Below are 12,671 nucleotides of genomic sequence, written 5' to 3'. Positions count from 1 at the left end.
GGAAGCTCGTTCCACACAGCTACCACTCTCTGAGTAAAGAAAATGGTAGCAATGAGAACAGGACAGGTCCTAGGGATGGGGGTCCTTAATGATGGATGCCCCCTTTTTGAGGCACTGCCTTTTGAAGGTGTCCCGGATGCTGGGGAGGCTCAAGCCTGTGATGGAGCTGGCCGAGTTTACATCTTCCTGCAGCTTTGCCATTACACACCCGGCCCACGGTGGGACGTTCTTACACGGGCAGCGTCATCTCATCACCCACGCGCAGAAACAGGCTCTTCACCCCAGTACAGCCTTGCAAGCTTCACGCACTGAGCTATACCAATCCCACTCAACCTCCCACATCCCCTTCAACGTGCTTCCCTTCCCAATCGCCTAGAACCCTCTCCGACAGGCCAGTACGGTGCTGCACCTGCGGCCATTTACAGAGGGCACGTCTCGGAACCGTCATGAGGGACAGGAGCACTGCGGAGGGTTCACACACACAGACACACACACACACACACTCACAGGGAACACGTGCATCTCCGGTCTAGGACCCAAGATCAGGTTTGTCCTGGAATTATGATGCGGTAATGCTAATCACTAGTGCTGAGATACTGACCCTGTCTTACAGGCAGAAAAGGAGCTGCAAGACTCGATCCCATCAGTAGAAACACTCCTTTCTACCTGGACACCACCAGTAGAAACATAAACACAAACTGTTCCTCCACCCTCCAAACCCCCCTCCTCTTCCTCCAGCCCTCCCCCCCCCCCCCCAACTTACTTTCAGAATTCTCCACACAGAACACTTGGTACCGTCTGCATCTCGGAATCGGTCCACCTCCTTTTCAAATGCATTCGGGGACTTGCCCTCCACAGCCCCCTGTGGTGAAGAACTTCGAACGAACAGCACCCGAAGGAATTCTCATCTCGGTCCACATCCTGCCCCTGTGACGTCTGACTCTAGTCCTATCACCCAGGGGAAACGGACTCCCTCTATCCAAGCTTATCTAGCCCAGACAGAGGCTTTGCATGCATTAACGTTTCCTTTTTCTCTAAAATTTAGTAATTTAATCCTGTCATTATTCGTTCAACTTCCTGTGATTCCAGGGGTCAGTTTGGTGAACCTCTGTTGAACTCCCTCTGTGTCTCCTCTGTTTTGGGCAAGGAGACTATAAATACACACGGTACCGCAGGTAAGGCCGCCCCAGTTCCCTGCAAAGCTGCAGGATTGCCTCCATGATCCTCTCCTTCAGGGGTTTCCAGCAGACCCCTTGCTTAAAGGTATTGGTCCGTGGCGTAAAAAAAAGGTTCTACTCCGAACCTCTTTCAATGAGGGACAACTTGCTCAAAGTACATTCTTTATCAAAGTACGTATACATTAAACAGCCCTGAGATCTGTCTCCTTATGGGCAGCCACAAAACAAACAAACGCTAAAGAACCACAAAAAAAAAGACCATCGGACACCTAATGTACAGAGAGAGAAAAATAACAACGAATAATGCAAGCAATAACCACAAGCGAACAGCGCTCTGAACTGAAGTCCACAAAGAGAGTCGGACACCCATCTCCTGATGAAGGGACGCGGCCCGAAACGTCGACTGGTTACTATTTTCCTGGCCTGCTGAGATCCTCCAGCATTTTGTGCGCGTTGCTTTGATTTCCAGCATCTGCAGATTTTCTCTTGTCCGGGATCGGTAGCTCAGCGCAGAACTGAGTAAACACCGCGGAGCGGCCAGCCCAGCTGGCCCCGTCCCTCACTCTGACCTTGCTCGATCTGGCCCGACACCTAGATCAGCACCCAAACATCGGGTTCAATTGCTTCAGGACACTCTGGGCCTGGACCCCGCCGCCTCGATTCAGCCCATACCCAACCTTTCCGATTCGGCACGGCGCCTGAAGCGATCAAACCTCGGGTCTTCCTCGCTCTTGGCTCCGCTCTGCCGCATCCAAGTCCAAAGGGAAGCTACTTGTGGTGATCGTTTGCCAGAAAGACTATGATTCGCAAAGTATTTAGTTGCTTTCCTTGTTATCAAACAGAAGTCTCCGAGATTCTCCAACACCATCTCAAACCAACCGCCTTATTAACAGCTTTTTGTATCTGCATCAACACATAACGGCCGGGGGACCCCAACAGATCAGGCAGCATCCCCGGAGGGAAATGAGGGGCATTTTGAGTGATACACTGGCAATATTAAACCTGGTTCTGATTCTAATTTATCTACCCGCTTACTTAACTTGTCCAAATCATCTTGACATCCAGATATGGGTCATAGCCAAATTTAGAAATATCCAACTCATTCCTAACACTGATGTATACTGTGAGTAGTTGGGGCCCTCAAACCCTGATCCTGGAGGTATCGTATCATAGGGATTCCTATGATATGGTGTCCTACCTGATCCCAGCACCACATTGGCCCTCATGAAGAGAAGGAAGCTGAGATGGTGCGGCCACGTAACAAGATCCAGTGGCCTTGCAAAGACCGTTCTGCAAGGAACAGCGGAGGGGAAGAGAAGGAGAGGCAGACAGAGGAGGAGATGGACGGACAACATTACAGAATGGACTGGGAAAACGTTTGCGGTGACCCAGGCCCTGGCACACAACCGGGACAGATGGAACAGACTAGTGCAAAGCTTGTCATGACGGCGTCCCGACGACCCCACCAGGAGTTAAGGGCACAAGGCAAGGCTGATTTTTGTGTGGCCTATATTATCACCACCTGCCGTTCCAGAGAATTTCTTCTCCACTTTAAAGTTCAAAGTAAACTTATTATCAAAGTACCTACAATAATGTGCAGTAGTCTTAGAGATATATATATATATAGACACACACATATGTACATATACACACATATTTTTTTATATATATATATACATACACATACACACACACACACACATTATATGTGTGTATATATATATATATATCTCGGGTGCCTGAGACTTTTGCACAGTACTGTAGTAATTTTATGTATTGCACTCTACTGCTGTCACAAAAAAAAAACAAATTTCATGACATACGTGAGTGATGATAAACCTGATCCTGTTATGGGTCTCTATTGTGGACTGAGAGTGGGAAGGGGGCAGGGAGAGGGGAATCATGGTTGGGAAAGGGGAGGGAGCGGGAAGCACCAGAGATATTCCGTAATGATTAATAAACCAATTCTTTGAAATCAAATGACTTTGCCTGGTGTCCCAGTGCTGGGTGTGTCTGCACCCGTGCCAAACCCCCGACCCCAGCACTCCTTCTCTGCCAGCTGTCTTGCACCCCTCCCGTGGTGTTCACAAACATCCCTCAGGAGAGGGAATGGGCCTGGCAGGGGAACGATTCCACCAGCCTGCACACGAAATGTAGGTCGGTCTCCTGAGCCACAGGACAACACCGTAGCTGCTGGCTGTGGTCACGTCCCAGGTCCAACCACCTCCAGCTGTGGTCAGATGCCGGTGATCGTCCACATGCAACAGATGAAGTTGCCAACAGCCCACGCAGCAAGTCCCAGATTACATTTAAATGCGTGAATCCACACAGAAAATTTGACAAACTGTGCAAATACAAAAATACTTTGTGTATGAAAGGGAAGGAAAATAAACTTGTGGACAATACCCATGGTCAGGTCTAGATATCTGTAGGAGACCAGGGGTCAGTGCTGCCCACATGTTGTCTGCCAGGTCCCAGGACTGGATCATCAGCTTCTTACCACTTCCCCCACCCCACCCCAGGTCATCAGAGGCCGTGCTGAAGCAGAAAAGTCATCACTGACATGTGCGTTCATTGAATGGGTTCTGAGCTATGGGCAGTGGACCAGGTCTCCTGGATCCTGCTGTGATCTCCTATCTTCCTAGCCTATCGTTAAACTTACATGTAACGCTGGTCACATCTACATGAAACATTGTCGTAGAAAAGCAGCATCCATCGACAGGGACACCCACTGCCCAGGCCGTGCTCTTTTCTCACTGCTGTCATCAGGAAGGTACAGGAGTCTCAGGACTTGCACCACCAGGTTCAAGAACAGTTACTACCCCTCAACCATCAGGCTCTTGAACAAAAGGGGATAACTACACACATTCTATTTCTGGTGTTCCCACTACGGATGATCTCACTTTAGGAACTCTTTATCTCGTTATCTCATGCTCTCATCACTTACTGCTGTTTATTTATATTTGCATTTGCACAGTTTGTTGTTCATTGATCCTGTTTACAGTTACCGTTCTATAGATTCGCTAAGGGAAAAGAACCTCAGTGTTTTATGTGGTGATAGGTATGCTATCCGATAATAAGTTTTACTTTGAACTTTGATAGACAACCTTGGTCGCGCACAGTTCCCACCACCTGTTTCAGTGAAGCAATGAGCTTGGCCTCTGAACACACAAATACCAGCAATACTTACAAATCGTTGCTAGACTATTAAGGTTTGTTTGACTGTGGCTGTGGAGTGTCGAAGCGTTCCTTGTTTACTCCTGCAGGAGGTTTGTCGAAGGCAGGTACAACGAGAGAGGCCGATATACTACGCAGAAGTTTTAGGCACATATATATATAGCTAGAGAGCCTTGGACTTTTGCACAGTGCTGTATTTGTCAACGTGGAGCAGAGAGAGGGAGTTTGTAAATCTGGCGGGAGCGGGATGTTGGGAATGGCGAGGGTGGAGCGCTGTGGGAGGACAGGTGGCAGGGAAAGAGCGCCAGGGTCGGCCCTGAGACTCAAGGCAAAGTCATTTAATTCCAAACAATAATTACAGAATGTCTCTCTGGTGCTTCCTGCCCCTTCCCCTTTGCCCAACCATGATTCTCCTCTCCCACACTCAGTCCACAATAGAGAGCCATATCAGAATCAGGTTTAATTTACAATGACCAAGTAGGTCTCACATATGTCACGAAATTTGTTTCTTTCTGTGGCAGCAGTACAGTGCAATACATAAAATTACTACTGCACTGTGCAAAAGTCTCAGGCACCCTGGCTACATATATGTGCTGAAGAGTTCTGCACAGGGCTTTGGCTATCAGGTCAGTAAGGCAGCTTTGTTTGACCGCGGTCACTTTTTGGCAGGTAGCGTAATTTACGAAGGTGCTTCACAGTCCTTCCTGGCTGATGGAGACAAAGTCTTTAAAGCCTCCTGGAGTTTCAAGAGTTGAAGATGATCAATGATGTCTTCACTGCAGAAGAACAGCCTCTGGTGACTGGTGGGCAGGGGGAGAAAGCTGGAAATCAGGTCCTCAGGCCTGCCGCCACACAATGATAACACCCCTGGAAAGCCTCCAAACTCCATGGAAGGAAATGTGAGCTAACATCACCCAGACAAAGATGGCACTCCACAGTTGGCGCTATTGCGGCTCAGCGCGTCAGAGTTTTGGGTTCAGCGCTGACGTCCTCCGCAAGGAGTCCGTACGTCCTCCCCATGGAATGCTTGGGTTTCCTCCGGGCGCTCCCACTGTCCAAAGACGTACCGGTCAGCAGGTTAATCGGTCGTCGCTATTTGCCCCGTGGTGAGGTGAAGGTTAAATCTGGGGCTGCTGGACGGCGTGGTTCGAGGCGTCGGTTCCGCGCTGCATCTCGCTAAATTATTAAATGAATAATCGACCCTCAGCAGCAAGACCGAGGTTATACTCGGTCTGATCCACTGGGCAAGTTATACTCCTGAAACCAGACACTCTGTTTCAAGCTCGGCCATGGGAGCAGGTGCCCGGGCGGATTGAGGAGAAGGCTCAAGGATGCGTTCGAGGCCTCCTCTGCAAAGACGCAACGCCCCTCCAAGGTCCCAGGACCCGCTGCGGATTGACACCTGGAGAAGGAGCACTCACAATGGCCCTGGGAATCTCACCGAGAGCACTGCGTAAGAGTCACAAGCTACCCAGACGCCATGAGTCACACCCTACCCCGTCAGCTCCCACGGTGACCTCATCGGTGAACTCAGAACCTACACAGCAGGAGGGGAAGGTCACCCTTGACCCTGAGAAGAACCAGACAAATGTTGTACTCAAATCCTCAATGCAATGGCCATCATTTTATTTATTTATTGAGATAAACAAAGGAGTTGGTTGTGGACTACAAGCAGAATGGAGACAGGCTAACTCCTATTGACATCTGTGGATCTGGGGTTGAGAGGGTGAACAGCTTTAAGATTCTCGCCATACACAACACCGAGGATCTCACGTAGTCTGTACATAGATGCTGTGTGGTGATAAAGGCACAACAGCACCTCTTTCACCTCAGATAGTTGAAGTTTGCAATGGACCTCCAAATCCCAAGAAAGTCCTACAGGGGCACAATTGAGAGCATCCTGACTGGCTGCATCGCTGCCTGGTATGGGAACTGTACCTCCCTCAATCGCAGGACTCTGCAGAGAGTGGTGCGGACAAGCCCAGCGCATCCGTAGATGTGAACTTCCCACTGTTCAGGACATTTACAGGTGTGTAAAAACAGCCCGAAGGATCGTTAGAGACCCGAGTCACCCCAACCACAAACTGTTCCAGCTGCTATCATTCGGGAAACGGTTCTGCAGCATAAAAGCCAGGACCGACAGGCTCCGGGACAGCTTCTTCCACCAGGCCATCAGACTGATTAATTTATGGTGATACCATTGTATTTCTATGTTATATTGACTGTCCTGTTGTACATACTATTTATTCTAAATCACTATAAATTACACATTGCACATTTAGACAGAGACGTAACGAAAAGATTTTTACTCCTCGTGTATATGAAGGATGCAAGTAATAAAGTCAATTCAAGTAAATACAATTTGGAATCAAGGCCATTCTGGCCCTTTGAGCTGTGCTGCCCATCAATCCCCTAATTTAACCCTAGCCTAATCACAGGACAATTTACAATGACCAGTAGGTCTTTGGGCTGCGGGAGGAGACCGGAGCTCTCGGAGTGTTTACAGTGAGAATGCACAAAGTCCTTACAGGTAAGGGTGGGAATTGAATCTGGGTCGTCTGGGCTGTAAACCGATGTGCTAACCACCACACTACCGTGCCACATACACATACGCATAGGGGACTGCTTTTGTGATGGGTGAGAGGGAGTGGTTGCTTTGTTACTTGTTGTCAAGACAAGTCACTTTTACTGTCATTTCGACAATAACTGCTATGTACAGTACATAGTAAAAATAAGACAACGTTTTTTCAGGACCACGGTGCTACATGACACAGTACAAAAAACTAGACTGAACTACGTAAAAAAAAAAACAACAGAAAAAAAACTACACTAGACTACAGACCTACACAGGACTGCATAAACTACACTAGACTAGACTACACAGGACTGCATAAACTGCACTGGTTTTTAAAAAATGTTCTCTGCCAAGGAAGGTGGGCTTATGTTGGCACCGGCATGTGTTGGCGACACTTGCGGGCTGCCCCCAGCACAACCTTGGCTGTGTTGATTGTTAATGGAAATGACATATTTCGCTGTGTGTGTGATAAATAAATCAGATCTAATAATTAACTGCACTTGCATATTAGCTGCCAGTGCTGCCTTTGAACGTCAATACTTCCCACCGAACCACATGCCCATTTGTGTGCTTCCTTACACATGGGCAAACACACCTGCCATCTTGTTGCCCACTCTCACTGACTGCCTCCCTGCTCTCCTCCCCGCTTCACTGTCACCAGGAGGCCCCCCCGCCCCCGAACATTACACAAGGTCACCCCGGCCAAACGTGAAACCAAAACAAAAAGATTGTAGAAAACCTCCACTGACCAAACAGAGGACGATGACAGAGTTTCGGACCAGGTGATTACGTGTGAAAGAACACCCCACAGGTGGAACATCACACAGAGATGAGGAGGCATTTCTTTAGCCGGAAAATGGTGAATCTGTGGAATTTGTTTCCACAGGCGGCCATGGAGTCATTGGATCCACTTAAGGCGGAGTTGATAGTTTCTTAATTAGTCAGGGCATGAAGGGATACAGGGAGAGGGCAGGAGATTGGGGCTGAGAGGGAAAATGGATCAGCCATGATGAAATGGTGGAGCAGACTCGATGGGCCGAATGGCCTAATTCTGCTCCTATATGTTACCGTCTTTCATTTATCATCCTCTGCCCGACTTCCCAGTACTGCTACACACAGCCAGCCTGATGCAAGTCTCCACCTGAAACCTCATCTGCCTCCACAGACGCTGCCCGACCTGCTGAATTCCTCCAGCCTCCCCGTGGTCCTCCCTCTGCTACACAGTACATGCGTTTCCCCAGCCTGCCGTGTGGGAGCTTTACACCACCCCCACCGTCCACCTGCCCACCTCCCGGCCGCATGCACTCCAGCAGGACGGTGGAACGTGATTTCTGCCCCACACGCCTCGCTGACCCTCCCCAGTGTCACCGCAGATGCTAACAGCTCGCCAGCCAGCGGCGCCGGAGCAAGTGCGGTGCCCCGGTATCTCCGGAGAGAGGGCAGGCGCTGCTGAACGATCAGAGTTGTGGCCGGGATGAGGGGAGGGTGGGGAGAAGTCTGTGGGGTGGGATTAGAGAGGACTAGGCTCCCAGCAATACCTCACTATACAACAACATTAAATGTCCCGTCCTGAGTAACTTCAACCAGCGGCGAGCCTGACAATCTTTGCACGTCCTCTACTTCGGCGCGCTTCCTTCACAATTTCGCCTTTAAATCGCCATCTGAAGGTTAATTCCAAAAGTTGCGCGGCGGACAGAGCGGACGTACCCGCACTCAGCACACAGTGCGAGTACCTTCCACCTTCCGCACATCACCCGAAACCGACCCCCCGGCGGCACGCTGCCCCCTCTCCTTCTCTCACCTCTTGCTGTCTCGGCGATTCATCCTTGCAAAGTCCTCGAAACCGCCAGGGATGAAGTGCGAGAACGCTGCCTCCCCCGCCTGTCGCTCTCTCATCTATCCATGCCGGCGTTCGCCGCCCTTTGCTCAAGATGCCACTTCGGTGACTTCTCGAATTTGCCTCTGACGCAATTTCTTCCCCCCTCCCGCCGCTCAGTAACAGGCTGCCGTCAACCTTGAAGCAGGAACTTGGGTGCTCGCTCACACGCCTGAAGCTGCGCCCAGACGGGCGGCGTGTGCGGGGACACGGGTTCCTGCGCTTGGGAGCCGGGCGCCGGGATGCGCTCCATCACAGCCGCGGCGGGCATTGCTCTTCCAGCGGTGCAGGGAGAATCCCGAGGATGGACCTCGGCAGAGGGGTGGGGGGAAGAGGCAGTGTACACGCCATTGCAGCCACCGGGAGAGAAAGAGAAAGTGCGTGTGGGTGGCTGGAAGAGTATGTGTGTGTGTGTAGTATGAGAAGGGTTAAAACCAGTTTGGGGAAAGGGGGTGGATGGATGGGGAGAAATGAGGCGCTCTTACTACCAGACTATGTAACACTTTCTTCCCCCAAGCTATCAGACTCCTCAATACCCGAAGCCTGGACTGACACCTTACTGCCCTATTGTCCTGTTTATTATTTATTGTAATGCCTGCACTGTTTTGTGCACTTTATGCAGTCCAGTGTAGGTTTGTAGTCTAGTGTAGTTGTTTTTTTCCCTTCTGTGTTGTTTTTTACGTAGTTCAGTCTAGTTTTTGTACCGTGTCATGTAACACCATGGTCCTGAAAAACAGTCTCATTTTTACTATGCACTGCACCAGCAGTTATGGTCGAAATGACAATAAATGACTTGATGAGGGAGATAAGCAGGGAACAAGAGGGTGTCAGGCTACCGGGGGGGGGGGGGGAGACGAGAAAAGAGAGTGGTGGGTGTTTGTGGAGAGAGATTAATATCGGAGGGGTTGGGGGAGAATAAGGTTTGTAAAGAATGGGAAGTTGTCGAGAAAGGAGTGTATGAGAGAGATGGAGAGTGAGTGTGTGTGTGTGTGTGGGGGGGGGGAATGAGGAAGAGGCACCTGCCGCATCAGCCGACCCCCTCCCCATATTCTCACGGTGACCACCCCCCTCCCCACGACTCCTCGGGCCCCAGCCCCGGCGAGGCTGTTACCCCTACCGTCCCACAGCTCCTGGTGGGGGTGAGGGGGGGGGGGGGTTAATCCGGACCGGGAGAGGGGAGACCACGAGCTCTGGGGAGGGTGCAACGTGTCGGCGGTACACGCCGCTGCATTTTGACAAAACGGAGAGCCAGCGACACCCAACAGGTCAACTCCTCCAGCCTGTGTGCGTCGTGTTTACTTACCACTTGCGCGCCCTGATCCAGGGTAATAAACTCACACGTTAAGTACGTGGCTCTAACTGCACCCTTTACATTTCACCCCTGCGGCCGGCTGAAGCCCCCAGACCCGGCTCCCGGGGCTTTGGGGAAGCAGGCGGGAAAGCGAGCTCCAGGCACCGGCTTGGCCTCCTGCACGTTGAGAGGACCGGTGATTTGAATCAGTGGCGCCAAAGTGAGGGGGGGGGGTAAGATTGAGAATAATAAGAGGTAACTGGGGGGGGGGGGTGTGGATGAGCTGGTCCGAAACAAGGTGGGATTCAGCCCCCGAGGGAAGGGGCGGCCTTGTGCCCAGGTCTCTCCCAGCAGGCCGAGTGACTCCCGGGGAACATGGAGGACTCCGGCGCCCTCGGCCAGTACCTGAAGTCGCTGGGAATCAAGGTCAAGCACTTCAGAATCGACCCGGTAAGGTAGAGGCGTGGTGCAGGGAACCCCGAACCCCCTTGCCCCAAGCTGCGGGGGCTGCCCCGCGGTGCCTCGGGGAGTTGGCGGGGTGGGGGGGCTGACTCTGACCGGACTCGGGGGAAAGCGCTTGTTCGGGCCCGGCCGTGTTGTACACGCGTTTGCCCGCTCTCGTCTTGCGCCTTGCCCAGTGCAGTTGCAAACACGGTGTGTCAGCGCCATTGGAGACTTGAATCTTCGTGTGGGCTGAGTCTGTGGGGGGTGGGGTGTGAGGGGGGGGGGGGTGGGAGAGAGGAGAAGGGGTGGGAGGGGAGTATGGTTCAGTCGAAATTATCTCTACCGCCTCTTGATTTTACTGCTGCAAACATGAAATTTAGACTAGTGTAGCACATGTAAAATATACTGTTGCTACACGGTAAAATTAATCTAAGTACAACCGAGATTGTGCCATATTAAAAGGAGAGAGGTTCGGTAGGCAATCTCAGATCAAACACAGTACCAGACCTAATAGAATATGGACCAGCAGAGCACAGGCCCTTCGGCCCACCGAATTGTGCTCTGCCTGCTTCCTCCTTCCTAGCCTATCCTGCATGAATGCATATTCACCTTTTGAATGCCTCTGCCACAACCCCAGCCCTCTGCACCTCTCCTTTGAACTTTGATGCTGAAAATCTTGAACAGCAACGTCCAGACCTTCAAGGCCTCAGCCCGGAACGTTGAATGTTTATTCCCCTCCATGGGATGCCCGCTGCCTGACTTTCTGGGCTTCCCCCAGCATTTTGCGTGTGTGTCCGCTCCTCTGAATTTGGCCCCTCCTCACCTTAAATGTTAAGAATAAATATCTCAGGATTACAGCAGTGTGGAAGAGACGGGGAGTGATTGGGTAGCAGTTTAAATCAAGGGTGAGGGTCCTAAAGGCCAATAGTTCCAGTGTCACCCAAACCTTAATGGGGGGAGGGGAAAGCCTGCTTGCATCTATCCTGGGGTTGTCTGTTTAGTTGGAACTTCGTTTTTGGGGCCAAGGATCGGAAGAGAGTCCACCTCCAACCTTGGACAGCTGACAAGCAGCGAGTTGGAGCCAGGGTCACAGGATGGTCTATGTGGTTCCTGATGAGAATATTTGAGTAATTGCTGCTTATCACGCGCTGGGTGGCCAGCAAATGCAAAGGAGTGACGTTGTCAGTCAAGTCGGTGATGGGCTAACGTTGGGTGGTGTCTATGAACGTGGTACGTTGAGGTCAAGTCAAGTCACTTTTTATTATCATTTCAACCATAACTGCTGGTACAGTACACAGTAAAAATGAGACAATGTTTTTTCAGGACCATGGTGTTACATAACACAGTACAAAAACTAGACTGAACTACGTAAAAAACAACACAGAAAAAAAAACTACACTAGACTACAGACCTACCCAGGACAGCATAAAGTGCACAAAACAGTGCAGACATTACAATAAATAATAAACAGGACAATAGGGCAGTAAGGTGTCAGTCCAGGCTCTGGGTATTGAGGAGTCTGATAGTTTGGGGGAAGAAACTGTTGCATAGTCTGATTGCGAGAGTCCGAATGCTTCGGTGCCTTTTCCCAGACGGCAGGAGGGAGAAGAGTTTTGGAGAAGGTGGAACGGCGGTTGGCATCGGTCTGTCTTGAAGGACAATGGGTGGTGATGATGATCATCACAAGCCTGGGCGGAAGGCATGGAGATCCTGAGATGACCAGTTGTCAAGATTCCCCCTCCTGGCCTCACCAGTGTAGTCCAAAGGAAAGCGTAAGTTTGGCACCAGCTTGGCCGCAGGAGCTGCCGGAAGGATGTTCAAAGACATTCAGCCGCCTTAAGGGCTCCACTCCAGATTTGCTGTCTGGATCTAGTCCCGTAGCCCAAAGCAGTGGTTCTATTGACCCATAGCTGGGGATCTGGTTCACGAGCACCAGGACGTGTCCACACACCGGTGGGCCTGCGTGCTACGTGTGCAGGGGCCAGACCTCCTCCCCGTCCTCTGTAGTTCAGTCTGAGTCCAAAAGGAGTTCGGTTTCCGTGTGTCACCAGCGAGGAGGCACTACATGAGGCTTGCTGTCGGACAGGCTGTGTACTGGCAGGGAGAGACCTACACATTCAGCATTCCTTT

The 12,671-nt window shown here is 51.0% G+C and overlaps 1 protein-coding gene across 1 annotated transcript in view; it reads right to left on the bottom strand.

Moving 5' to 3' along the window:
• The window catches only part of rasgrp4 (RAS guanyl releasing protein 4), a 218,056-nt gene extending 209,156 nt beyond the window's left edge, over positions 1–8,900 (bottom strand). Inside the window, exon 1 of the mRNA XM_073029257.1 lies at positions 8,732–8,900. Within this exon, the coding sequence (XP_072885358.1) occupies positions 8,732–8,826 (95 nt within the window). The 5' untranslated portion in view covers positions 8,827–8,900. The remainder of the gene's footprint in view (positions 1–8,731) is intronic.
• Positions 8,901–12,671: the final 3,771 nt, after the last annotated feature.

This window comes from Hemitrygon akajei, chromosome 25, assembly GCF_048418815.1.
Source record: "Hemitrygon akajei chromosome 25, sHemAka1.3, whole genome shotgun sequence".
NCBI classification, from domain to species: domain Eukaryota; kingdom Metazoa; phylum Chordata; class Chondrichthyes; order Myliobatiformes; family Dasyatidae; genus Hemitrygon; species Hemitrygon akajei.
The sequence above is the reverse complement of the archived record's forward strand: the minus strand, read 5'-3'. Positions and strand labels throughout refer to the sequence as shown.